Source organism: Equus asinus, unplaced genomic scaffold (assembly GCF_041296235.1).
Source record: "Equus asinus isolate D_3611 breed Donkey unplaced genomic scaffold, EquAss-T2T_v2 contig_803, whole genome shotgun sequence".
Taxonomy (NCBI): Eukaryota; Metazoa; Chordata; class Mammalia; order Perissodactyla; family Equidae; genus Equus; species Equus asinus.
Window position 1 is genome coordinate 2,677,513 of NW_027225520.1, and position 13,154 is coordinate 2,690,666.

Consider the following 13,154-nt stretch of genomic DNA (forward strand, 5'->3'; position numbering starts at 1 on the left):
TATGAACTCAATAGAAATTATATATATATATAAGATCAGTCTTCAGATATCCAGTCTAGTAGAATGTTGCTTAACTCTTGAATTTGGATATCTTTCATTCCTCAGATTTGGGAAGTTTTTGGCCATTATTTCCTCAAATAAATCTTTTGTCCCTTTCTCTTTCCTTCTGGAAGTTCCATGATGCATATATTGGTCCACTTGCTGATGTCCCATAAGTACCTTAGGCTCTCTTCACTTTTCTTTATTCTTTTTTCTTTTTTCTTCTCTAACTGAGTAATTTCATATGACCTGGTTTCAACTTATTGATTCTTCTGCTTGATCAAGTCTGCTATTGAACCCCTCTGTGAATTTTTCATTTTAGTTATTTGTATTCTTCAGCTCCAGAATTTCTGTTTGGTCCTTTTTTATAGTTTCCATCTCTTTAATATTCTCATTTTGTTTGTGCATCATTTTCCTGATTTCATTTAGCTGTCTATTGGTGTTCTCTTGTAGATCATTGAGCTTCCTTAAAACTATTATTTTCAAGTGTTTGTCAGGTATTTGTTCATAGGTCACCATTTCTTTGGAGTTGGTTTCTGGAGATTTAGTTTGTTTCTTTGATTGCATCGTGTTTCTCTGTTTCTTTGTGTGCCTTTTGATTTTTTTGCTGACTTTTATGCATTTGAAAAATAGCCACCTCTTCCAGTCTTTATGGGCTGCTTCATACAGGGGAAGACCTTCATCAGTCAGCCCAGTTATAGATTGTGGGCCCTCTGAAAGCTTTTGGGCAGATGTGACTCTCTAGGCTTGTGTGTGTGATTTGCCAATTAGAGAGGTTTGCCAGTTTCTTTTTCAGGAGCTCATAATCTCTTGCTCCCTCTAATATCTGTCTGTAGTACTGCAGCTTCTTTGGTGCTGCAGCAGGAAGCCACCCCACTCTCCTTTGTTCTCATTGGCCCCCAGGCATCCAAATTACGTCAGCTCCCATCAGCACCCCAAATCAGGTGAGATAGAAACCAGTCCCAATGGCAGCCCTCCAAAACGCTGGCACATAAGACACACGCTCTGCTCTCCTCCCTCCCTCCCTCCCGAGGATGAAGCTTCGAGTTGGGCACCTACTCCTGATGGTGCTGAGCCACGCTAGGCTCTGTCTGGTGCCAGACCATGCCAGTTCCATCAGCAGTTCGGGTCAAGTGAGACAGAAACCAGTCCTTCAGGCAGCTCTCCAAAAAGACGGAACTGTGAATGAATTTTCCTCTCTTTTCTTTCCCCTGCTCCTCACGATGGAGGAGCTGTAAGCAGGGGTGAGCTGTGCTGGCTTGGGGGAGAGGTGGTCGCAGGGAAAATGAAAGGGCTCTTCTGCCTAGTTTCAGGGTGGAAGTTGTTAGCTTTGCCCTTACCCAGGGGACTGCAACTTCTTACCTGGCTTCTGAAGTTCTCACAAAGATACTTTGGTCCATGTATTGCTGTTAAGACAGTGTCTCTGTCAGGGAAGAAGAGCTGGGACTTTGTATTCCTCCATCTTGCTGATGTCTCCCTCAGAATGTTGCTTAACTCTTATGACCTGAGTTTCAGTGTCATGATGAAAGATTGTGAAGGAACAATGATGAAAGTTAGCAATGGAAACTTGCGAGAATGTTAAAAAGCAGTAAGATGGTCAGACGACGCTAAAATCTGAAAAGTCAAGTCAGGACCAGAGAAGACAAAATACAGTATTGTTCATAGGAAACATTTTCTTGAGAGCCTAGCAGAATCATGTTCAGGAAACTTATTGAGAGCCTGCCATTCATACTCAAATATTTAACTACCTTCTACTGTGTGCTGATCACTGGTCTAGGCACCGAAAGGCACTGCCTTTGTGGGACTCATGTTGTAGCTGGAAAACAAATAACTCATACTTTTAATATGAGCTGATCACAATGTAAGGGTGAAAAAGATATGGTCCCTAACCTTAAACAAATTTAGTCCACTGACTATACAGGGGGTAAGCAAATATCTGCAATACCATGTGACTTAGGCGGTCGTAGAGTAAGCATAATTGTTGAAGATCTGTGAATAAAGGGAGGCTGAAGACAGCTGCATCGAGAAAGAGGTACCTGAGTTGGCCTTGATTAGGGAACTCTCATATTCATAAAAAGTCTATTCCAAAATCCTCAAAAGTCAAAGGAAAGGTATTGGCGCTGGCCCCATGGCCAAGTGGTTAAGTTCGCATGTTCTGCTTTGGTGGTGTGGGGCTCACTGGTTCAGATCCTGAGCGTGGACCTACCACCGCTCATCAAGCCATGCTGTAGCAGTGTCTCACATAGAAGAGCTAAAATGACCTACAACTAGGATATACACCTATGTACTGGAGCTTTGGGGAGGAAAAAAAAAAAAGGAAGATTGGTAACATGTTAACTCAGGGCCAGTCTTCCTCACCAAAAAAAAAGCATAAAAAAAAAAGAAAGGAAAGATGTTGTTAGGAACACAAGGAGCACAGCTGCGTGTGATTACAGTCATTAGACCCAGTGTTAGAAGCTACAGTGGGGCAATGAGAGACAGTTTTACCAAAGACCTTATGTGAACACAAGCAGAAACTAGGGCAGGGTTTTAAAAAATCTTTAAGGGTAATTTTTACCATCCATTATAATTGAATTTCTAATAATCATTCACATTTTTAAGTACAAATGTAACAACTATTGTACATGCCAAGTCCTTCCTCCTCACAACATCCCTGAGGTAGGTGCTATGCCTACCTTCATTTTACAGATGTGAAACAGGTTTGGTCAGCTGGGTAACTTACTCACTTAGCTGGTGAGGGAAAGATGTGGGACTTACCTGCATCTTTCTGACTCCACAGTCTGTTCTTAACCACTGTGACTGTTACGGATACACTTAGCTCCAAGAACAAAAAACCTGAAAAGTGACTAAAGTTTATTTTTCTCACATAAGAAGTCCAGAGGAGTTACTTTAGGGATTTTGTCTTAAGCCTGTCTTCAAGGAACTAGGTTCCTTTTCTTCCCTATTGTCCTTAGTGTGTGCCTCTGACCTCAGACCAAGTCACAAAATGGCTGCTAGGTCCCAAGGCATCATATCCACGTTCCAGGACCGCCCCCCCCCCTCAAAAAAGGAAGGAGCAAAAGCCAAAGGCCTTTCTATCCAAGAAGAAAGGCCTCCTCAGAAACTCCAGCCCACATTTCATTGGCCAACCCTAGCAGCAAAGGAAGCTGGCAATTTGAGAGTTTTGTTTTCAGCCCCTTGACACAAATAATCCACATCAATCTACAAATCAAAATTGGGGTGAATTTATTATGAGTCAGGTCTGAGGACTAGCCTGGGGCCTTCCTCCCCCAAGGAAGGAAGGGCACCAAAGAAGTGGGGTGTACCGAGTGGTTATACACAGTCTTGGAACAAAGAGCATCCATCATATATGGCAGGAATATCCCTTTTACAATTATCGTGAGATGCTTTGCTGGCCCAGCAGGTCAGAGGTCAGTAGGTCAGTGGTCACAAGGTGGGTGGTCACACAGTGAGCACAGCAGGTCCATAATTAATCCTTAGTTTAGGGAGAGATGCATATTAAAGGAAATGCCGATGTGGGGGGAAGCTACCTCCTTATCTTTAAGGGCATTGTTCTTGTCTTTGGGACATTGTAAGCGTTTAAAGCAGATGTACAATGCATGCTCAACAGACCTTTCTGGAAAAACAAGGTCAGGTCAAATTAGTTTCAAACCAAATGGCTTCCTCATATCCTCCAATATAGCCTACTGCTTGTCATTTATTTATCACCCTTACAGTGTAGGAGGCAGGTGAAAGTGAGTTGGGTGGGTGCTGAGTGAAGCCACTTAAACAGCACGTGCACAAACAACCTACACACTCACTCTGCTCAGTTACCTGCCTGAGAAAGTTGGAGTTACGAAGCCTAGTGTAGAGGGCTCACGTGACCCAGTCCTTTCTTTTCCTTCTTGTGTCTCTGTTCTCTTCAGCCAGACTTGGTTTTTTGCTCTTACCCAGCATGTTCTTTCCTTGAAGCCTCCACACTCCCACTGAGGCTCAACCTGCTCCCTGACGCCACCGCCAGTGCAGTCAGGACGCCTGCATTCCGCCACTAAGCGTGTATTAGTGTTAGAAGAGACGGCGCGTCACAAGAGAACCACAACCATACCTTCAACGCGAGAGAACGTGTGCTGCCCTCTCAGCAATCATGTCAAGGGCCAGGAGAGAAGGCTCTAGTGTCTTCAGTGACCTGGGCTCCTTCTGTTTCGCGGCTCTGCCGTCTTCCACATGCGACTTCTGCCTCATTCCATCTTGAACACCGCAGAACGGCACGTAGTAGACACAAACGACAGGGACTGAGAGGGGTCAAAGCCAAGGGAGTGGTTTCCAGTCCTGAGCATGCTGCGGGGGCTTTTTCCGCTTTTCACCGTTTACTCGGAGTTAGCAGTTCGACCTGAGCTCCACTAGACGGCAGCACGTACACACATTGAGTATACCAATGTGCGAATCCTTAAAAACTCAAGGAAACAGAACCAGCAAACTCGGAAGAAACCTGAACTACACATCCCAGCATTCATCATTAAGCGCCTGACTTGTCTGCACGAAGGTCGGTCTCCGTTTGCCGCTCGCGCAGTGACCTGGAGGACGCCATCCACCTGCTGCTACTCTAAAGTAAGATTTCCTGGTATTTTTTCAATGAAACTTTAAATGGACTGGGAAAAGGAGATGTTTAATTTTTATGTGTTGCTTTGCTCTGCACGTTACTTATTTCAGGAAATCTTAGCAGTTAGATCAGGATTAGGGTGCATTTGGAAGTCTGGTATCTTAAGTTTTTCAAAATAACCAAAGAAGAGAGGATTTTTCAGTGAACATTTTTCTTCCGGGTTCATGAAGACAGAATTCCCGAAAATGCTCTGCCTCTGATAACGAAAAATTAACACTTTGATTCCAGTGTTTACAGTAAGAAAGCCATCACGTTTGCTTTTCATGTTGGAATTTACCATTTCAGGCCATGTTTGCAACTCATTTTCCCAAAAACTCTGTTTTAGCGTGGCAGTGCAGTTGACCTAACAGTAAACCTTCGGCTCCAAACTCCGGGCCCAGAAAGGCGGGGAGGCCGCCCGGAGCCCGGCGCCCAGAGCCGCGGGGCGCACGGGCTCAAGTCACAGCGTTTGATCCGCACGCTCAGGACTGGGGGTGGGTAAAGGTTCCTGGAGTCTCTCATTCCTAAAGTACATATTGAAAATATCTCAACTCTCCCCAAGTTTAAAGTGAGTATGAACCTCTCGTGTAAGAAGGGGGAAAACCAGTGAAAATTTCGTTGCCTCAGAGTGGCTGGGCTTCTTGGTGGCTGGCGAGGGCGGCCGCGGTCGGAGCGCCTCCGGCAGCGGCGAGCTGGTCCCGGAGTCGGGCGCCGGCAGCTCGGGGCAGCGCTGGGAGCAGAGGGAGCGAGCGCCCGGGCAGGGGCGGGGACGGCGGGGCACCCCCTGGAACGCCCGCCTCCTGTCCGCGCGTGGACGCCGCGGGCCCCGGGCGGCCGAGGGCTGGACGGCAGGGGTCCGGGCGACACGAGGCCCGCTGGGCCGGCTGGTGGGAGGCCCGGGTGCGACGCCGGCTGGGACGCGGGAAGGAGCGCGCGAGACCGGGCCACACCTCGGGCCTTCGCCCCGCGCCCCGCCTCCCCCGGCGCGCCCGCCCCCGCCTGCCTGACGCCCCCCGCCCCCGCTTGCCTGACGCCTGCCCGCGTGAGCGCCCCCGGCGGGCGGAGCCGCGCGTGGCTGAGGAGCACGGAGTGGGGCTCGGGAGGAAAGGGCTTAGGGGCCCAGGCCGGAGAAGCCGCCTGCGCCTTCTCGGGCGCGGTGTGTGTGCGCGCGTGCTGCTTGAGTGCGTTCGCTCAACGCCCTCCCAGCTCGTTTCCCTGCCTTTCCCATCCTGAGGGGGGAAGACGGCGCCCCCACATGCCGGCCCCCGCGGCTGCTAGGGCTGGCGGGTGAAACGTGGGCCGGGGTTCTGAGCAGGCCTTCCTTCTTGGGTAGAAAGACCTTTGGCTTTTGCTCCTTCCCTTGGTGTTTTTTGGCGCGGATGCGGATATGGTGCCTTGGGACATAGCAGCCATGTTGTGACTTGGCGCGAGGTCAGAGGCACACGTTGAGAACAGCAGGATGGGGGAGAGAGCCTGGCTCCTTGAAGACCACCTCATTTGATCATCGTTTGACTCCTCGCCACCCCGACCTCAGCACTAGCCGTTCCGCGCGCCCTGCAGTCGGCACTGGTCAGACCTGATGCATGCCACCTTTCCCCCGGTCACAGTGTCTCAGTCCTGCCTGTCAGAAGTGACTGACTGTGGCTGTTAAAGCGTTAACTCCCGCCGGCTTAAGCTTGAGAAGAGGATCGGCAGCGTTATGGGGAGGCCTGCGTTTCGTCTGTCTCTCTCACCTGGACCAGGCCACATCAGTTTCCTCATCTGTAAAATGGGGGTATTGGACATGATTTGATTTTCCGGTTCTTTTGTTCAGTGACTTTCTGAGGCCGATGGTGAAATCTTTCCAAGGGACAAGGAAAAACCACAGATGAGAGCCAGCCCTGATGGCTTAGTGGTTAAAGTTTGGTGCACTCCACTTCAGCCTCCTGGTTCAATGTTAGCTTAGGGCGAATCTTCCCCTGCAAAAATAAGAATATAAATAAACAAACTAGAAATGATTGATGGTGCAAACCCAACGGAAGTTTACAGGACAGAAAGCAGGAAGGACATGCCCAGTGGCATAGCAGTGCGTGCGGGCACAGCGGGGAGGATGGGCAGGGGAGGACTCCACCCCTTCTGGATCAGCATTGGGTTCTCAAAAAACCGAAAGGTGGGTCAAGTCCAATGTCTGTCTCTTACTGAGTATCAGTTGAGTGGGCTGTGCCAAATGGTTTTGATGTACAAAGCTAGGTATCTAGAGTGGGCGCTCTTGGAGAATTCTCATGGTGGGAATATTTGTGCTGAGGTGCCATCTTCAGGTTCTTAAAGGAGTACATTGAACCATTCATTCTAGATGTTACTGCATAGGACCATGTCTACAGTGCATGCCATTAAATACACGTGTCTGTAGATTAAACCGCAGGTTCCGTTATGGGTCGACTTGATGGGAAGGTCATCGTCCTGACAGCTGCTGCTCAGGGGATCGGCCGGGCCACTGCCATAGTAAGTTACTATCTCTGTTTGCTTCCTGCCTTTGGAGGTGTTGAATCACGTGGACAGATCCCATGGCTGTTTAATTCTGCTCTACTTTTTTTTATTGGCTTTTGTGCTTCTGTTGTCTTAAGTTACAAAAATAAAAGTTGCTACTCCTGATCCAAGGCGGATGAAGCAAGGCTTACCTCACATATTTATTATGTGACATCTCATAACTTTTGACTCTGAGAACTTATTTCTTTGCCTCAGTTTCTCTGCACTGTAATAAATTTATTACAGGGGGCCTAAAGGAGTGCATAGCCCTCTGAAATCATGTCAGTTCAGACATAGGACTCCAGAGTTCTAAGACTATCAGGTTACCGTTACCTTTACCTTGTAATTTATAGCAGCTTCTTGCACATTATATTCCTCACCTGAGCTAATAATGCAGCTTAACTGTAACGGTAGGATATAGTTTGATATTTGTGAAAACACTAGTATACTCTTAGGAGGAAAAGTGTTGAAATAACCCATTTTTCTCATTATTTGGGGTTTAGTCACCTCAGAAATGGAATAAAGGCTATCAAATCACAGAATAGTAGTATTTTGAGAGGTGTTAATAACAGAATCCTAGTTTTTTAAAAACACTATTGTATTTGATGTTACTAAAAGGGACAAAGTCAGATGACAAGCACAATGTATGTCATGTTGTACTAATTAATGATAAAAATAACAAAGGGAAGGGCTAAGCGAGACTAGATAGTTTGAAATTCCACCCATGTATAAGGAAAACAATGAAAATAAGATAAAGGGAGAAAAGGCTAAAGGATTTTCTATTCATGAGAGCAGCTTAACCAAGTAAACAAAGGATTCATTTGTGTGTTGTCTTCCAGGCTTTTGCAAGAGAAGGTGCCCAAGTCATAGCCACAGATATCAATGAGTCCAAACTTCAAGAACTGGAAAAGTACCCGGGTAAGCAACTCAGCAGCTTGAACTTGGGATTCAGAGTCCATAAGGTATTATAAAAAACAGTACTCGTCTGCTGAAAGAAAATTACTTGGCTGGTCAGCTCCACCGGCCTTCTTCTTAGAGCCTGATTCTTTGATATCAAATCTATATTCTGTGAACCTACAGACAAAAATCTGTATACTTAAATATATAAAAGTTGTATACTTAAAATTTTTTTTATCCAGCATGTTGAAGGATTCAGTACCTAATTACAAAGTTGTATGTGAAATTTAACAGTTGTTGCGTTAACTTTTAATGACAACTTTCACTTCTGTGCCCTACTCAGCACAGTGCTGTCCAGTAGGAAAATGATGTGAACCACGTGTGTGATTTAAATTTCCTGTGGCTACATTTAAAAAGTAAAAAGAAACAGATGAAAATTAATTTTAGTAATGTATTTTATTTAACTAAATATATCTAAAATACCATTTTAACATACTCAATATAAAAAAAATTTATGGAATATTTTACATTCTTTTTTCATACTAAATCTTTTAAATTCACGTGTGTTGTACACTTACAGCGCATTTCAGTTCTGACTAGCTGCATTTCAAGTGCTTAGTAGCCACATGTGCCTGGTGGCTACCATATTGGAGACAGCTCAGCCCTAAAGCCACATATGATCAGAAACCCTAAGAGATCATGCAAATTATTTCGCTGTGTATCACCCCTTACTGCACCACACTGAACTCAACTCCAGCATCAAAGGACTTCAACTAGAGTTCCTCTGAAAGAAATCAGAACAGACAGCTCATTTGAAAGTTAATTCTTCCAGCAAAATAGAACAGGTTATATAATCAAATGCAAATTAGCACATTGAATTCATGAACGGAATTAGACTATGCTATTTTAATTATTGGATTGTTTATTTATTATTGGAAAATTATTTAATTTTAATAATAGGGAATTTTAACTCCAAGTCAGAAAAACGCTGTTGTACTGAAAAAGTACTAAGGGAAGAAAGTCCTCCCAAAACTTTCTCCCCTTTCTCTCCTTTTCTATGTTTATAATCTTTTCTTTCTATATCTATAAAAGAATAATAAACCATATTTTTTTTAAAAACATTAAAATAGTGACTTTCTTTTATTAGAGAATGTTTGGGGTTTTTTAGTAACTATTACAGTGTGTCTCTGAGATCCAATGCTGGATCTCTCATGTCTAGCTTTCAAGTGTTTCATCCCTTCTCCTGGCCCCTCATTTCTTCTCCTTGCAATTTAGTGCAGAAATAAGTGATTATACCCTTGACTGACAAAGTTGTTTCCAATAAATAATGGAATTGACATGAAGGTAAAGTGCACAAATGGAAACAGTCTCCTGTCTCACTGCCCTGCCCTTCCCTACCCCTCACTCAGATAGGATTCAGTGTTCCTGGGGCAGTGACTCACCTCTGGGGAAAGAGCAAGCCTGCGCTCTGTTATTACTGCTGGCTCACTGAGAAGCATCTAATATAGATCATACTTCACTGTAAAGTCTTTTCTCAGAAAAGGCCTTTAGTATTCAATTTAGAGAGTGAAGAGAAAGGGAGGGAAAGAGAGGTGTGTTATTGGGAGTTCAGGATGGGGAGGATTTTAAGATTTTTATTAATGAGATTCTTAAGATTCTTAAGACCCTACCAATGGTCAACAATCCTATGAAGGCAAAATGGACAGATACTGTAATCTTTGTACTTCAAAGCAGCTACATCTACAAGACTAAACATTTTTTATGGGTATAAGTAAATAGTTTCCCTTGTTTTATGTTTCAGGTATTCAGACTCGAGTCCTGGATGTCACAAAAAAAAAAACAAATTGATGAGTTTGCCAATGAAATTGAGAGAGTTGACATTCTCTTTAATGTTGCTGGGTAATTCATAACTTTTTAATTTCATTCTCCTCACAGAAAGTTTTCTATGTCTTTTATTAAAAGAAATTTGATAATATGGCCAAATTATTCTTTGTGAACCCTAATATATTCCTTAGGAAATAAAGCTGGATTTTGGACAGAATTTTTGTTACAAGTAAGATTCAGCAAGTAAAACAGCCATAGAAGTTGACATGTGCTTGGGGCCTAAAGGCACTTAAGGATACTCAAGACAACTGCTACCAATCCAACGCTGTTGATCTACCTAAGGCTGGGGACAGGCTCACACCAGTGGACTTGTCACTGATGTTCCACTAAGACTTATAAAATAAAATTAAAAACTGTTTTCCAGGAGTGTCTTTAAGGCAAAGTATATCTGCCAAAAACTGAGTACTCAGTTTATTGAAATGCGAATGTTCCCCATTTGTTGGCACAACATTCTGGCAAGTTCTTTCTACCTCCCAAGCGCAGCATTTCTTATTAGGACAATTAATCCCAGCAAAAGAAGTTTCACTCTGTTGCTTTATATACAGCACAAAGAGAATGGCTTAATTGAACTTGATAGAGTAGTACCAAACTTGCTGAACCATGCTTGAAGGATGAGAGACTGGAGCTGGAGCAGCCCCATGTGGAGCAGCTAGTGCTTGTGCTCACTCTCCCTTTTCAGGCATGACAGTAGAGATGAGGACAGTTGAGGCTTACGCAGGACTAAGTAGATAGAGTCTGATGTTCCACTTTTCTTGTGTGGTGTTAACGTTTATACTGTGGCATTGATAGAAAAATCCTAGAGCCTTCTTATGTATTTTTATGATTCTTCCTAATCATGTTTCAGTATGAAAAAAGTCTGTCTATTCATAGTTTATCATGTGTTACAATGTATGGAAATTAAAGCAACAATTTATGATTATCTATTTTATAAATAATCTGCTCATCTTTCATAGAAGAATATATTCAGAACCATGAAAAAATCAACTAGCAAAATTATTTTTTGAGCATCTATTAAATTTTCAGCAAAGTAAGGGATATAGAAATATAGCATGTGGTTCTTGCTGTCATTTGATTGAACTGGAAGTACAGTGGTACATGGGAATCACAACTGACAATATTTTATAAGTAATTACATAATCTTGGTCCAGGGGACAGTGAAATCAATTAGGACCCCATTGTTATAAAGCTTCCTTGAGGAAATGTGACTTGGAAAATAGCAAAGGCTATTTTGAGGGTTTTCTTTTGTTCTGCTTTGTTTACTCAGTATGTCAGAACTGTACAGTAGCGATATTACTTTGCTGCCCTGAGATGGTGAGATACTTGTTTTCCCTGCAACTTTGATTTCCCTTGAGAATGATAAGTTCTTGCCACCTGAGGGCACTGCTGCTCTTGAAATCAGAGTCCACTGGGGCAAGTGTCCTCAGTTGTTTGTAATGGCGTTGATATTTCCTGTGCATTTGGTATAGAGCTTCTTATGTTTGGGGGCTCCAGACACTTGCCGCCTTCTTTTAAAAGAAGGATCTTGTTTTCAAATAACAAATTTTTTACCTTAAGTTGTTGAGACACTTACTTACCTAATGTACCAAGTGATACTATGTTTGAATTGTTAAAAGTCTTGGTTAGGGAAGGGACAATGGTCTAAGTCAATAAATGAAAATAAAAATGAAAAGGAAGTGGAATAGAAATCGTTTTTAATGATAATTTTTCCCCATTGTTTAATTACTCTTCCAGTTTTGTTCATCATGGAACCATCCTGGACTGTGAGGAGAAAGACTGGGACTTCTCAATGAATCTTAACGTCCGCAGCATGTACCTGATGATCAAGGCCTTTCTTCCTAAAGTAAGGTGACCACCACCAGGATGACCACCACGTTAGTCTCCAGGTCTCCATCCTGGGCATCCAGAAAGAATCCTCACATGTGCTGAAGAGTAATGGTAGTTAACGTAATGACTAACATGTAGTGAACATAAATACCAAGGCATTTAGTATAAATTAATTCGTCTGACCTTCCAGTTCATCCATTCAAAGAATATTTATTAAGCACTTTCTACATGCCAGGCTCCATTCTAGGTGCAGAAGACAAATCAGAGAACTAAACAAAGTCCCTTCTGTCAGGGAACTTCCATTTTGGAGAGGTGAGACAGGATAATATGTAATCAAATAAACATATAACATGTGAGGTAGTTATAAGTACTATGAAGAGAAAAAAAGCTCAGTTATTAGAGAGGTCCCAGAGGGCCTCACTGATAAGGTGAGATTTTCATAGAGGCTGAATGGAGCAACGGAGCTAACCATTCAGGTGTTTGGGGAGAAGCTTCCAGGGAGAGGGACAGCAGGAGGCCTGTGGGACCAGAACAATCCGATGAGGTAGGTACTACTTTGTCCCATTCACTGTACAGAGAAAGAAACTAGGAGGTTAAGTAACTTGCCCAAATCACATAACTAGCAAGTGGTTAGAGCTAAGATTAGGCACACGCTCTCAGGATGGATGTACCCCACTGCTTTTCTGTACCTTGAGTACCCTCCTTACTCTCCTGTCTTTAGCTGAGCCACTGAAGTTCCAGAGAGGTGAGAGACAGCATGTGCTGAAGAGAGAGTATTCCTCCTGAGTCTGCCACCCTTGAATTCTCCAGCCTTCACACAGCTCATCAATGTTTTTCATTTTGCTATACAAATAAGCTTTAAGTACCTTTTGATACAAAGCACCACACCAGGTGCTCTAGGGGAGACAGGTGTAAATATGAAAAATGTTGACTTCAAATGAGCTTGTAAGCCAGCAGTAGCAGACAGCACGGGCTCAGACAATGGACGGGTTGACTGTGTACAGAACCAGCTCAGTTCAAGGTTGTAAATTAAATCCTAGTGAAATGCAGAAGAGCCATTCTTTCCATCCATCCCTGCTGGATGAGATGACTGGAGTACTGAATGCTGCCCTGTGCGGGACAGGAGAAGAGCTTTTTAATGGCTCAGCAGGACTGATACTTTGCTCTGAACATTCAACCTAACGTCAAGAAGGATGCAGATGAATGCTAAAAGGAAAGTTAGAGAAATTGACTTAGTAACAAAGGAATTTGTTTTTAATCTATTTGTTTAGTGCCTAGAAGGGATCTTTGGGTGGGCCCACAGATTGTTGAACTAGCAAATTTTTTAAAAATATAAATTGCCTTTTTTACCTATCTGGAGGTGATGAAAATCTGTTATTTGGAACTT

At 43.6% G+C, this 13,154-nt stretch overlaps 1 protein-coding gene across 11 annotated transcripts in view; it reads left to right on the forward strand.

Moving 5' to 3' along the window:
• The first annotated feature begins 4,217 nt into the window (after window positions 1-4,217).
• LOC139044382 (dehydrogenase/reductase SDR family member 6-like) overlaps window positions 4,218-13,154 on the forward strand; it is a 30,480-nt gene continuing 21,543 nt past the window's right edge. For 3 of the 11 annotated variants that reach the window (XM_070503885.1, XM_070503891.1, XM_070503881.1), the window contains exons 1-5: window positions 4,218-4,626; window positions 7,047-7,138; window positions 8,002-8,080; window positions 9,861-9,958; window positions 11,675-11,788. Coding sequence is in view for 2 of the 11 variants with exons in the window: in XM_070503881.1 (XP_070359982.1) it covers window positions 8,045-8,080; window positions 9,861-9,958; window positions 11,675-11,788 (248 nt within the window). In the remaining 9 variants the exon portion in view is untranslated. Of the gene's footprint in view, window positions 4,627-5,711; window positions 6,807-7,046; window positions 7,139-8,001; window positions 8,081-9,860; window positions 9,959-11,674; window positions 11,789-13,154 lie in introns of those variants that run through there. The other 8 variants (XM_070503883.1, XM_070503888.1, XM_070503887.1 and 5 more) reach the window with 5 other exon arrangements.